The sequence below is a fragment of the Aulostomus chinensis genome, chromosome 20 (assembly GCF_037954235.1).
Source record: "Aulostomus chinensis isolate RoL2024-O1b breed Wild chromosome 20, RoL_Achi_v1.0, whole genome shotgun sequence".
NCBI classification, from domain to species: domain Eukaryota; kingdom Metazoa; phylum Chordata; class Actinopteri; order Syngnathiformes; family Aulostomidae; genus Aulostomus; species Aulostomus chinensis.
Window position 1 is genome coordinate 17,926,647 of NC_141339.1, and position 12,220 is coordinate 17,938,866.

The 12,220-nt window shown below is 41.8% G+C and overlaps 1 protein-coding gene across 5 annotated transcripts in view; it reads left to right on the plus strand.

Moving 5' to 3' along the window:
- Positions 1-12,220, plus strand: part of itsn2a (intersectin 2a) — a 36,678-nt gene that overhangs the window by 23,168 nt on the left and 1,290 nt on the right. For 2 of the 5 annotated variants that reach the window (XM_086189076.1, XM_086189079.1), the window contains 17 exons: positions 1,306-1,538; positions 1,630-1,670; positions 1,755-1,921; positions 2,646-2,679; positions 2,851-2,975; positions 4,149-4,245; positions 4,786-4,977; positions 5,104-5,133; positions 8,288-8,409; positions 8,926-9,032; positions 9,236-9,419; positions 9,512-9,610; positions 9,846-10,013; positions 10,766-10,978; positions 11,113-11,234; positions 11,307-11,389; positions 12,115-12,198. In XM_086189076.1, the coding sequence (XP_086045202.1) occupies positions 1,306-1,538; positions 1,630-1,670; positions 1,755-1,921; positions 2,646-2,679; positions 2,851-2,975; positions 4,149-4,245; positions 4,786-4,977; positions 5,104-5,133; positions 8,288-8,409; positions 8,926-9,032; positions 9,236-9,419; positions 9,512-9,610; positions 9,846-10,013; positions 10,766-10,978; positions 11,113-11,234; positions 11,307-11,389; positions 12,115-12,198 (2,101 nt within the window). The remainder of the gene's footprint in view (positions 1-1,305; positions 1,539-1,629; positions 1,671-1,754; positions 1,922-2,645; positions 2,680-2,850; positions 2,976-4,148; positions 4,246-4,785; positions 4,978-5,103; positions 5,134-8,287; positions 8,410-8,925; positions 9,033-9,235; positions 9,420-9,511; positions 9,611-9,845; positions 10,014-10,765; positions 10,979-11,112; positions 11,235-11,306; positions 11,390-12,114; positions 12,199-12,220) is intronic. The other 3 variants (XM_086189078.1, XM_086189081.1, XM_086189077.1) reach the window with 2 other exon arrangements.

The following is a 12,220-nucleotide window of genomic DNA, read 5'->3' on the forward strand; positions in this document are numbered from 1 at the left end:
CATGTATAAAACAGCAGAACTGCCCAAAAGATTCTCTTTATGAATAAAACTGCATAGTTTGATATAATCAATCTAATTTGTCCTGCCATGCACTCAATAATTCACTTTAATTTGAGCTAAAAACAAACAAAAATAGCACTTTCAGTTTTACGCCACCATGAAGAGGTGGAAAAAAGTCGGTTGACTGCACCAGCTAGTCAGGCTAGCTGCTCCTGGGATCAAACCACCGACTGCAAATGTTGTACTTTGTTTTCAACTCAATTCAAACTTTTTGTAGATTACGAAACATACATACAACTGGATGAAGAAGATGCAGATTATTCCAGGCAAAGTGTATTAAGGATTTAAAAACACAAGTTTTTGAATAGGTTTGCTGTTGCTAGCTTTCAGATGGCATGAGCTTCAAGCTAAATATGCATGGCTGGCTCTTCCTGCATTCTGGAGCCACACAAAACTGATGCAGCAGTGGGGGGGAAAAAATCCATCGAAGTCAGCTCAAGACATCTATGCGCGAGTACTTAAAAAGAGCCTGAGCTGAGTCCGACTTTTCTTTTTCTCCGTGTAAAACAAACATACTCCTAATGAACTGTTTCCGTCACTCTCTATTCTTGATGCAAATCGAAACCTTGGCTCAGAGATTAGCATTCATTCTCTGGAAGAAGTAGCCATGTTTTATTCACAAGCAACACAGGAGTCATCTGTTCCTGCGCATACTCTCTCTCTCGTTAGGTGTCATAAACGACAGTAAGTTCTCCTTGGAAAAAAGCCTTTTAGAGCATTTAGCTGACATGCTGCAGCCCGTCTTTTGTTTCGGCAGATGGTGTGGTAAAATGACGACAAAGGTTAATTGTTGTTTCAAAGCTGGCTCCTACTTAACCATTTAGTAAGATCGATTCCTGACCCCTGCTGGGTTCTCTTTTGGTGTAAATGGTGCTATTGTAGTACTGGGCTATAAACTTGCTCTTGCAGGCAGAGATGTAGGTCTGGCTGGTGTACACTGACTGCTCCTGACATCCATACAAACAGCTTCTGCAACAGCGTGGTTGTATATTTATAGCCCCCCTCTACTGGGAACTGGCTGTCTCTGCCTCTCTGTGGGTCACACACACATTTACAGATCTCCATCTCCCAGAAGATAACATCAGTGTTAGTAGGTCTGACATATGTAGGTTATGTCTCATGGTCAGAAGAAGTCAAGTGCAGTTTTGGCCAGATATTCGAGGTTGTTCTAAATCAAGATCAAAGCTGATTTCATTGCTTAATTATTGAGTTTTTGTTGTTTCCTCCTTGAATTTCCCCCCTCAGTTTTCCTTCCCTCTGCTGGCTCGTGCCGTCTCCTCCTGGTCAGCCACCTCAGAAAATCACCTCAACTTCTCCTCCAGCGCGGGTGACGTCATCACCGCGATGCTGAGTTTCTCCCAGGGTGATGTCATTAGCGTGCTGCAACAGAGGGACGACTGGTGGTTGGGACAGCTCAACGGGATGCAGGGATGGTTTCCCAGAGGCTTCGTCACCGTGGAGGCTGGCGGCATCGCAGAGTAGGAAGACACGCTCATGAGGACTCACACACACACAAACACACTTCATTGATGTAAAATAAGATGTTTAATTGTGGTTTTCTCATTCTAGTGTGGACACATTCGATTCATGTGATTCTGTTCAGCTAGAAGGTGAGTAGAAAGTTCTTTAAATCTCAAACTGTGAAACTACTCGGTCTCGTATGTGACCCAGATGTTCATGTTTCTCCTAACCAGAGTACGTGGCCTTGTACACTTACGAGAGCCCAGAAGTGGGGGACCTGACCTTCATTGAGGGTGATGTTGTCACGGTGACGGAGAGAGAAGGGGAATGGTGGCGAGGATGCATCGGTGATCAAACAGGGGTGTTTCCTTCCAACTATGTTAGACCTGTTGAACTAGAGGTGAGAGAGGTTCACAAGTATGTAAACAGTTTTAGTGCCACTCTCAGGGTAGGTAATAACAGTTAATTAATGCTTAGTTACATGCAAGAGTACAATGTAAGAGTTATTTAAGCATAATTGTTGACTTATTGATGCTACTTCCATCTTTGCGTTAGCCTGTAAAACTGACATCACCGACATTAATAAATGATTACTTGACATTTGAGTTAACTTTTAATGAATGGTTAACGAAGCATTAAATTTTGCATTACCTTAATGTACCCTTATTGTTTACAGTTTCTAATTTTTTGCGATTTTTTTCAGGTTCATTTTGAAATCTAAATGTTTTTTCATAAATGCTGTATTTTTATCTAGTGTTACAAAGTTTAATTGTTGACCGGAAAACAACAGAAAACTATTGTAGGTGGTCTGGGGAACCTCAGAGCAGCATTTTCTTTGATTTGACATTTTATTCAATAATGTGATTAATCGATTTCAGAAATAATCAACAAATTATATGTATAATTATATAAATAAATAAAATATGTTTTATTTATTATTTATACTCATATATATATCATATATATGTATATATACATACATATATATGATATATATATTGATATATATATATATGTATATATTGGATATATATAAATATATTTATATATTTATATATTGGATATTACTAATGTGTTTTTTTGTTTGTTTGTTTATTCTATTTACAACATTTTAACAAATGTAGGCATCAAGACTCGGTGGTCCAACCAAGAAGCCTGGTATGAAAAAACACACCAGCTCTCTCTCTGTCTCTGTCTCTGTCTCTCTCTCTGTCTCTCTCTCTCTCTCTCTCTCTCTCTCTCTCACTCACTCACTCACACACACATTGATTGACTTTATTCTCCTGACATCTATCTGGATTTAGCCTTAGTCTATTTTTGTTGGGTCAGCAGAGATCGCTCAGGCCGTCACCACCACCGTCACCCCGACGATGCATCAGCTTCATCTGTCTCCAGGGCAACTGATTGTGGTCCTGGCTAAGAACTCCACAGGCTGGTGGCTCGGGGAACTGCAGGTCAGTTGAGTTCTGTCTTTACTAAGATCCCGTACTGAGTGATGAGGTTACAGAATAACAGCCAGACAAGTAACCATGGAAGAAACACTGTAGATGAATATATACATAAGAAATACACTTAAAACCAACAACAGGAACAAATGATACAGGACTTCAAAGTTTGGGGCTGCCTGGTTATCAATTAAGGTAATAATTTTTTTATTTAAATGCCAGCATCTTAGAAGGATTAGCTTCAGTAATCTACTACTCTGAATGCTAATCCGAAGTCCAAGGCGAATTGTATTTTAGAGCATTTTTAAAAGCATATCTGTTGCACATGAGAGCTTGTAAATCTGGGGCTCATTTTCAGACGGATTATTTAAATATTTACCCCGCTCCTTTCAGCCTCTGTATGAGAGAAGCTGAGAAATCGCAAATGTTAGATCTATAATTATACATTTATTATTAATTTTTTTCACACTGCTTTTATTCTGTTAGATGTGAATATTAGCTGGCTATTTTGGCCTTCTATGCCAACAAATTGAATATCTATTTATATTTTCACCATGTATTTTAGACAAAATAATTACGTTACACTAGAAAATAATTGGCAGATTGACCAAAAAATAAAAATAAATGCTGCAATTCAAAAACCTGTCCAGATTTAATAGCTCACATGAATTCCGTGCTGAAAAAAATGTAGAAATGAAGTTTGTTGGACCGTTTCAAAACAACTGATGGAGCACATAGCGTTTGTGTCTGCTGACTTGTCAGATTGATGGAGACCCTGCAGCTCGACGGGAGTTTAGAAGAGTGAGTGAAGAGTCACACACACAGCAGGAGGTCAGCCTTCCCTGTGTGTTTGTAGCTCTGATGCTCGAAATGAAAATTACATGACATAAACTTCCAAAAGCGTTACAGCAGTCTGTATTGCTGCAGAAATCCATCAGTTCGATGTAACGCTTAATCCAATTGTTTGGTCATCCCGCAGATTTGAAGCTGAACTTTACTTGGATTTATGAAGGAAGCGACTATAAATTTACACCAAACACCCGTCACAGTCTAATATAGATTGTTTATGCTGCTGAGATTCTGGAGCTACAACGCTCAGAAAGCGAGAAAATAGATTCCACCATTAATCTTCAGAATCGAGCAAGCAGAAGATTTATTTTCCCCTGGCTGTCTTCCCTTCAGGCTCGAGGGAAAAAGAGGCAGAGAGGCTGGTTTCATTCGTCTCACGTCAAACTCCTGGGACCCTCCAACAGCAAGTCCTCACCCTCCCCGCTGCCAGGTGACAGCTGACACTCTTGTCACATCATATTTATGATCACTGAGCTTTACGCACCAATTTAAACTGACACACTGACTGTATTTACATGCACTTGATATTCCACCATGATCTAGTTTTTGACCTTTTTCCAAAAATGAAAATTCAGACGAAGCCGTTTGACAGATGAAGGGAGGAACTCATGTTTGCACTTGTTGTGACTCCAGTTTTCCGTTCGAGTTTCGTTGTGAGACTTTTCTTTTTTTTACACTTTTTCCTGATGTGCGTTGAAAGAAAAGCAAGTGATGATAAAGTACTCTGACATCCCACATGTCTTAATCAGAAAATGTTAAATCTAGAAAGAAATTAAAAAATCCAACTTTAATATGTGTCATCAAATCTGGAGTATATTTGGATTTGTAGTGGAATATTGAGCCTCTGACAATTGAGGATGAGCGTTTTAGTTTCTCTAACGTCAACAGTTTTTACTCAGAATTAGAGCTGGGCTGTGTTTGCGATGAATCGATGACTAAAATCCCACCTTATCTACCTCCGCCGTCTCAGTGTGCCAGGTTATCGCCATGTACGACTACACGGCCGCCAATCGTGACGAGCTGAGCTTCTCTAAGGGTCAGCTGATCAACGTCCTAGACAAGACCAACCCTGATTGGTGGAAAGGGGAGGTTAACGGGGTCACAGGCCTACTACCCACCAACTATGTCAAAATGACCACAGAATCAGACCCCAGCCAGCAATGTGAGTAAACCCTCCAACATGCAATCTGACAGAAACATGACACAAACAAATGGACACTAAAACATGTTGATTAGCTGTAGAAACAGGCTTTTCAATGACTCAAAGCTGTAAATTGGCTCACTCCAGGTACAGAGTCAGAACCTGGAGAGACTGACGGTAAGCTTGAAGAGTGTGTGTGTGGCAATCACTGCGGGGTCTTTGGTGAACATGAACTCACTGCACCCAAAAGACTGACTCCATTACATGCGTTTGGTATTGAGGAATCAAACCCTCTCAAAATGATAAGTAAAAATAAAGGAAAACATTTGCATTGAATGTAAAGGAAGTGGGCGTAGCTGCGGTGACCAATTGGATGGTGGACTTTCAAAACCTTCTCGTTCAGGATTTTGGCATTCACAACCTTGCTTTTTTTTTTGCTTGTTTGTTATTTTTTTTAATCCTCTCCATCTTATTTCAGTGCTGCCATTGTTGTGACAGTATACCAGGACTTGAAACTAGTGATCGAGACCATAAACTCCTTTGAAAAATCGTTACTGACGTAGTTAATGAAGTTAATGTATTTCCTCGTGCGCTTTGATACAGACATTTACGTGGCACTAGAGGAATCGCCCCCTGCTGGCCATTAGCGATGAAAAAGGAATGCAACTTCCACATCATCCTCAATTTTAGGGCTGCCACGTCCGCTCCTCGTTGCTCATTTTCAGATTTCCTCCAAACCAAGACATCGTAATGGATCTGGTCGTGATGAAATTACACCTTAAAAACACCTAAAAAAAAAATCAGTAACAGGAAATACAGTTGTGCAATTTCTTGCTTGAAGTTGAATAAAGATTGATACCACTCTTTTGAATGTTAGTTGAATCAACAAGCAGATAGCATAGCCTAGCCTAATGACGAGAAACAGTGACTGTGGCTCTGTCCAAAGGTAGTAAAGTCCACTATACATGCTGCTGATCGCTGGAGGCTTTGAATGGGTGTGATTCTACTCATGTATACATGTGACCGTGTTGACTCAGACAATGACACTCGTCTTTTATCAGTGGTTGTGTGTTTGTATTAGTATTCATGTCTCGCCTGGTCTCCTCACAGCAGCCAAACTCTGTTAACAACAGATGTTTAATTAGGATGAACTTGTTTAAGCTGCCGACACAAAAAAACAGGATGAAATTTTAATGCTCACCTTCATGTTGTGATTCATGCACAGCCCACTACACACACGGCATCAGGGACGTGAAATTTAAAAATGACCCTCGTTGCTCCAGCTGAGACGATCAGTAACATTTACATTTCCAGAAATACATTATTAATGCACCTGCATGTATCAGTCCAGCATTAATATTAAAACTATATTAATGTCTGCTGTCTCTCCTCCATCTCACTCACCTTCCCCTCCTGCTCCTTCCACTTCATCCTTTTTTTTGTTTCTTTCCTCTGTAGGACAGTAATGCTGGCTTTGCTCTCTCCTACTCCTCCTCCTCCTCCTCCTCCTCCTCCTTCTCCTCCTCCTCTTCCTCCTCCTTCTTTTTCTTCACCACTTCTGTCCGTGTTGTTGCAACCGGAAGCCCCGGCCATCAGCAAGAAGAGCCCAGCTCTGCGTTTTCACTCGTTTAGGACTGTGGTGCTCCCTTATTTTTTATTTTGAATAAATTTAACTTTTTTCTTATTTTCAATCTGATTTTTCTTCCTTACTGGATTTATTTTTACCCCCTCGCTCTCTCCTCTACTGTTTCCCTGATGTTTCCTTTAAGGGAGCGAGGAAGAGGCAGCTAGTCCTAATACAAAAGCATGGAATGTTTAGTTTTGCTAAAGATGATATATGGATCATAAGAGTTTGGTTACAATGGAAATGTGTCAAATGGCAACAGACTATTTATTTTTCTAAATTAAAGCGATACATCACCCAAAAACTGTATTTTGCCGTTCAAGTATTCATAAATATGCATCTTGAGCTTGTAAAGTTTTTTTTCTTTTAACTGCTTTCTCGCCTGCAGCGATCACAAAAGGGATCTATTGATAATGTTGTTTCAGGGCCTATACTGATAATCAATACCTGTGTGGCAGTAAATATTTAAAAATTATTTTAAAAATTTATTGAAAAAAATGTATCGAGTCCAAACTTTGAAATTACTGAATGATAAGAATAAATGGCAATGTTGATAAAAATAAATTCAAAAATATACATTTTTGGGATGATCTCAAATGCCCCAAAAGGCTTTCACTGAACTGAATGAAGAAGTAAAATTGCTTAATTAAATTTACTCAAGTGTTGTTTTTTTTGGTTTTGTCTGGTACATTGTACAAAAAAAAAGGGGGAGGGGCAATAAAAATATGCCGTTACCGATAACATGAAAAGCGGTAAATATCTAAGCCAATCATTGTATGATCCCTGCTCCCGAATGCAGAAAGAGCCAATTACATGTATTTAGCTCAAAGCTAATATTGCTAACTACCGACAAACTGACCACAAGCATTCAGGTGCGGCGCTATCAGAACAGACAAGCGCGAGCAAGGTGGTTCCGAATATTTTTGGACAGTTTGACACCTGTTTTTTGAGTTCCTGAATGTCCAAATACACTTTTTGGTTGAAGCATCCCTTTATGAATCATTGTGATAAAAAGAGTCACTCATTCTTGCACTAACAACTTGCCAAAATGGACCAATAAGAAGACTCAGTGGCCACTAACCTCAATTTTTCTGCTCATTAACACACCGCTTGGATCAAAACTGATTGTAATCTTATTATTCACTCATTATATGCTCTTTATCAATGCCTCCGAGTGATTAAGGTTGAGTCTCATTCTATATTGGACTGTGATATCACCAGCAACAACACACAGGTAATAGAGAACACACACTGCAGACATCGACGTGCAACCGCTGCCACGTTTGAGTCCCAGAGACTTGAACTAGCAACTGAGTCTTCCACTGCTTCTCTTCTGTAACATTAGCTACTTGACTTATCACACCTATGCAATCATTCGGAGTCAGCGCCCCAGCCCATGAAAGGTGCTTAATCTTTCTTTAGGTCAGTATCCTTGGTAGCAGTGTTGCTAGCGTTAGCATCGCCCCCGTATGTTCCCAAAGCTCATGTACCGCAACTACAACGTGCCTCACTCTTGTCTGTGCATTAACTGTAAATTAAAAAAAAAAAAATCACAACAATAAAAGGAGATTTTGACATTGCAAAGTGTGTGTGTGGATGTTTTTTGACAAATGTTTTTTGACAAATGTTAGACATGCGAGTGATTGACAGCATGTGTGCTTGTGCATGCCTTGCACGTGTTTGCTTGCATGTCCGTGCGGACTGTAGGGTGCGCAGACCTGATGACGCTGGACGAGATGACCCCTCAGGAGAGAAAGAGACAGGGGTACATTCATGAGCTCATTCAGACTGAGGAGACCTATGTGGAGGACCTGGAGCTAGTGCTGGAGGTAGACACACCCATATACACACACGAAAAATACCTTTGAATCACCCGCATTGTTCACCTATTTCCTAAATGCCCCCCAAACACAAAAAATACAAGCTAACTGTTTTTATATCTTAATCTATTTTTCTTGTAAAACTACACATGCTCACATTTAACCACCAGTTTCAGCCAGTAACATCATAGTGGCTTCTTGTCTATCAATCTTTGAGCTAGGATACATTAGTTGGCATGCTAGAAAAAAATGGTGCGTCAGTTCCCGGTTGTCGACTCAAATGTATTGAATGTTGAAGAGAATGATGGGCTTCATCGTCGTGGCGGACACTGATATGTTGGGGGCTTGAGAGCACGTGATGCTAAATGTCTGGGAAACGCCCACTTTTCAGTGTTCCAATCAAATCCCTCCCAACCTTATTTCCTGTCTGCCTATTTTGTTTGCTCTTTCTTTCTTCCTTTCTTTCTTCCTTTCTTTCTTTCTTTCTTTCTTTCTTTCTTTCTTTGCGGATGTTTCATCTCTCAGGTCTTCCATAAGCCCATGTCTGAGTCAGGCCGTCTAACTGAAGCTGAGATGGGAATCATCTTTGTTAACTGGAGAGAGCTGATCATGTGTAACACCAAACTGCTCAAGTAGGTAGCGCATGCACACACACACACACACACACACACACACACACACACACACACCCTCTGCTACGATTCACTCAACTCAGTATAGCAGTTTTTGCATAACGCTGTTTAAATTTGAAGTAAGTATTGACTCTAAAGTAAGGCACCAGCAAAACAAGTGAATTTTGGAGTTCCTTGCCTGAGTGTTTGCATCTTTACGTCAGGGCCCTACGTGTCCGTAAAAAGACTGGTGGAGAGAACATGCCAGTCCAACTGATCGGGGACCTGCTGGCCTCAGAGCTGGCTCACATGCAGCCCTACATCCGCTTCTGCTCCTGCCAGCTGAACGCCGCTGCCCTGCTGCAGAGCAAAACCCACAACCAGCCCGACTTTAAAGACTTCCTTAAGGTACCAGGTCAGAATTGATCATCCCAGGTTGTTACATGTGTAGTAGTACAGAGATGATATAAAACCTGTTTCTGCTGGATCCCCCTGAGCAGAAGATTGCCACTAACTACCGCTGTAAAGGAATGCCACTGTCCAGCTTCCTCCTCAAGCCCATGCAAAGAATCACGCGCTACCCCCTGCTCATAAAAAATGTATGTAGATCAAGGCTAAGCATACACACACACACACGCACACACACACACACACACATCTACCACGCATAATAATCAGGGCTGAACAACACATCAAAGTACAGAACTACAATCAGGATGTCTCTTTTAATTACGTATATCTTCACTGACTTCTTTCTTCAAACCCTTAATGATTTTATTCGGTGTCCGCCCACGTTCTTCCCTCTCTTTTTGCACTCTCTTTCATGCTGGTCAGATCCTCGAGCACACACCGGATCACCATGCAGACCACGTCCCATTAAGAGAGGCTCTGGAGCGAGCTGAGGAGCTTTGCTCTCAGGTCAACGAGGGGGTCAGGGAGAAAGAGAACGCCGATCGACTGGAGTGGATACAAAGTCACGTCCAGTGTGAAGGAGCTATAGAGGTAAACTCAGCATGTGAATTTTTATCATTCATAGTTTGAAATTTATTTCGATTACAGTTACTCTGCTAATGCCTGGACGCTGTGGGTACTGCTGTTAAAACAAAACTGTTTTTATCCTTTCAGGTACTCACAAATAGGTCTCTTGCGCTCATGTAGATGTTATTTTCCTTCCTGCATAACTTATTTGGGGCTCTTTAATGCAGAAAGAGCCAGCCATGTAGATTTATCTTAAAGTTAATTGCGACTGCCTGCCAAAAATAGACTGTCCAAAAATGTCAAATCACAAACTCTCACGGACATCATTCAATAATATCGACATCTTCTTCTTCATCCGGCCGTATGCTCAGCAATCCACAAACATTGTGTTTTTTTGCTGAAAACCAACAAGCTATAACCCTTCCTGTCTTGCTGCTACTGTTGCTACCTGCTACTAGTTTGTCGCTGTAGGTGTTATCAGCCATCAGTGGCTATTAGCTTCAAGCTAATAACATGCGTCTGGCTCTCTCTCCATTCTGGAGTGAGGAAGAAGTGATCCAGGAGGTGAAAACATCCCTTAGAGCTCAAGACACCTGTTTGAAAGTCCTTGAAAGGCAAAATAAACTTTTAGGTGTATCGCTTTAAGATCCTACTGGTTGAAGGTCTACTTCTCCTTCATATCTGAATGTTCGTCCTCCAAACAGAGCCAAAGCAGTTCATGAAACTGCTAGCTTGACAGGTTTCCTCTCTCCGTTTGTCTTTCATCTCTCTTTCAGCATTTGGTCTTCAACTCCTTGACTAATTGCCTCGGGCCCCGCAAGCTGCTCCACAGCGGTCGGCTGTACAAAACCAAAAGCAGCAGGGAGCTGTGGGCTTTCCTCTTCAATGATTTCCTCCTCCTCACACACAGCGCCAAGTCCTTCTCTTCCTCAGGACCAGACAAACTCTTCAGCCCCAAGACCAACATCCAGCTGAAGATGTATAAAACAGTAAGCAAGTGACTTTTCTAAGACAAAGACGAGATGAAGACCCTCATGGTTTCCATGTGACGAAGCAACATGTCCCGTCCTGTAAACAGCATCTTTTCTTTCTCTCTCTTTTTTTTTTTTTTTTTTTTTTACAGCCACTATTTCTGAATGAGGTTTTAGTGAAAATGCCACCGGACCCCTCCAGTGACGAGCCACTCTTCCACGTCTCACACATCGATCGCGTGTACACACTCAGAACTGAGACTTTGAATGAAAGGTAGTCGGAAACCCTCATGCACATACAGTTGTTAAGTGTAAATGTGATTTACATATAGTTACTGTTTGATAGGACAACGTGGGTCCAGAAGATCAAAGCTGCGTCCGAAATTTTCATCGAGACGGAGAAGAAGAAGCGAGAGAAGGCGTACCAAGGTAAAGACAGTCACTCGGTTAAGTAGGATTACATGCATGATGTTACAGAAAAAGGGCTGCACGGTGGTACAGTGGTTAGCACTGTGGCCTCACAGCAAGAAGATTCCGGGTATGAGTCCTGGCTCGGGCACGGGATCTTTCTGTGTGGAGTTTGCATGTTCTCCCCGTGTCTGTGTGGGTTCTCTCTGGTACTCCAGCTTCTTCCCACCATCCAAAAACATGCAATTGGGGACGAGGCTGATTGATGCTCTAAATTGACCGTAGGTATGAATGTGAGTGTGAATGGTTGTTCGTCTCTCTATGTTGGCCCTGCGATGGACTGGCGACCTGTCCAGGGTGAACCCCGCCTCTCGCCCGTTGACGCTGGGATAGGCTCCAGCCCCCCCGCGACCCTTAATGTGTAGGAATAAGCGGAAGATGACGATGGATGGATGGATGTTACAGAAAAGTAGATCGATTGCATTGTCTGACTAAAATTTGACCAAAGGGAAATTCCAACCAGCTGTGAAGGAGCACACTGGCACCAACTGGTTTAGATGCAAACATGCCTCCGCCAATAAAATGGAATCCTCCAGCTTCTTTGACACTGGGGCAAGGCTGATAGTACGCACTGCAACCATACATGTACACTCTTTTATAAGTTTGACTGCACTGAGACTGGTAGACATCTGCTAACGTGCAGTTGTGTCTTTTTAGGTGAGATCTAACGGCTTTGTTTGTTCCAGCTCGATCTCTAAAGACCAGCGGTATCGGCCGACTGCTGGTCACCGTCTCTGAAGCCCAGGAGCTCAAAGCCTGCAAGCCCAACGGTGAGGCCCTCTGATCAGACGT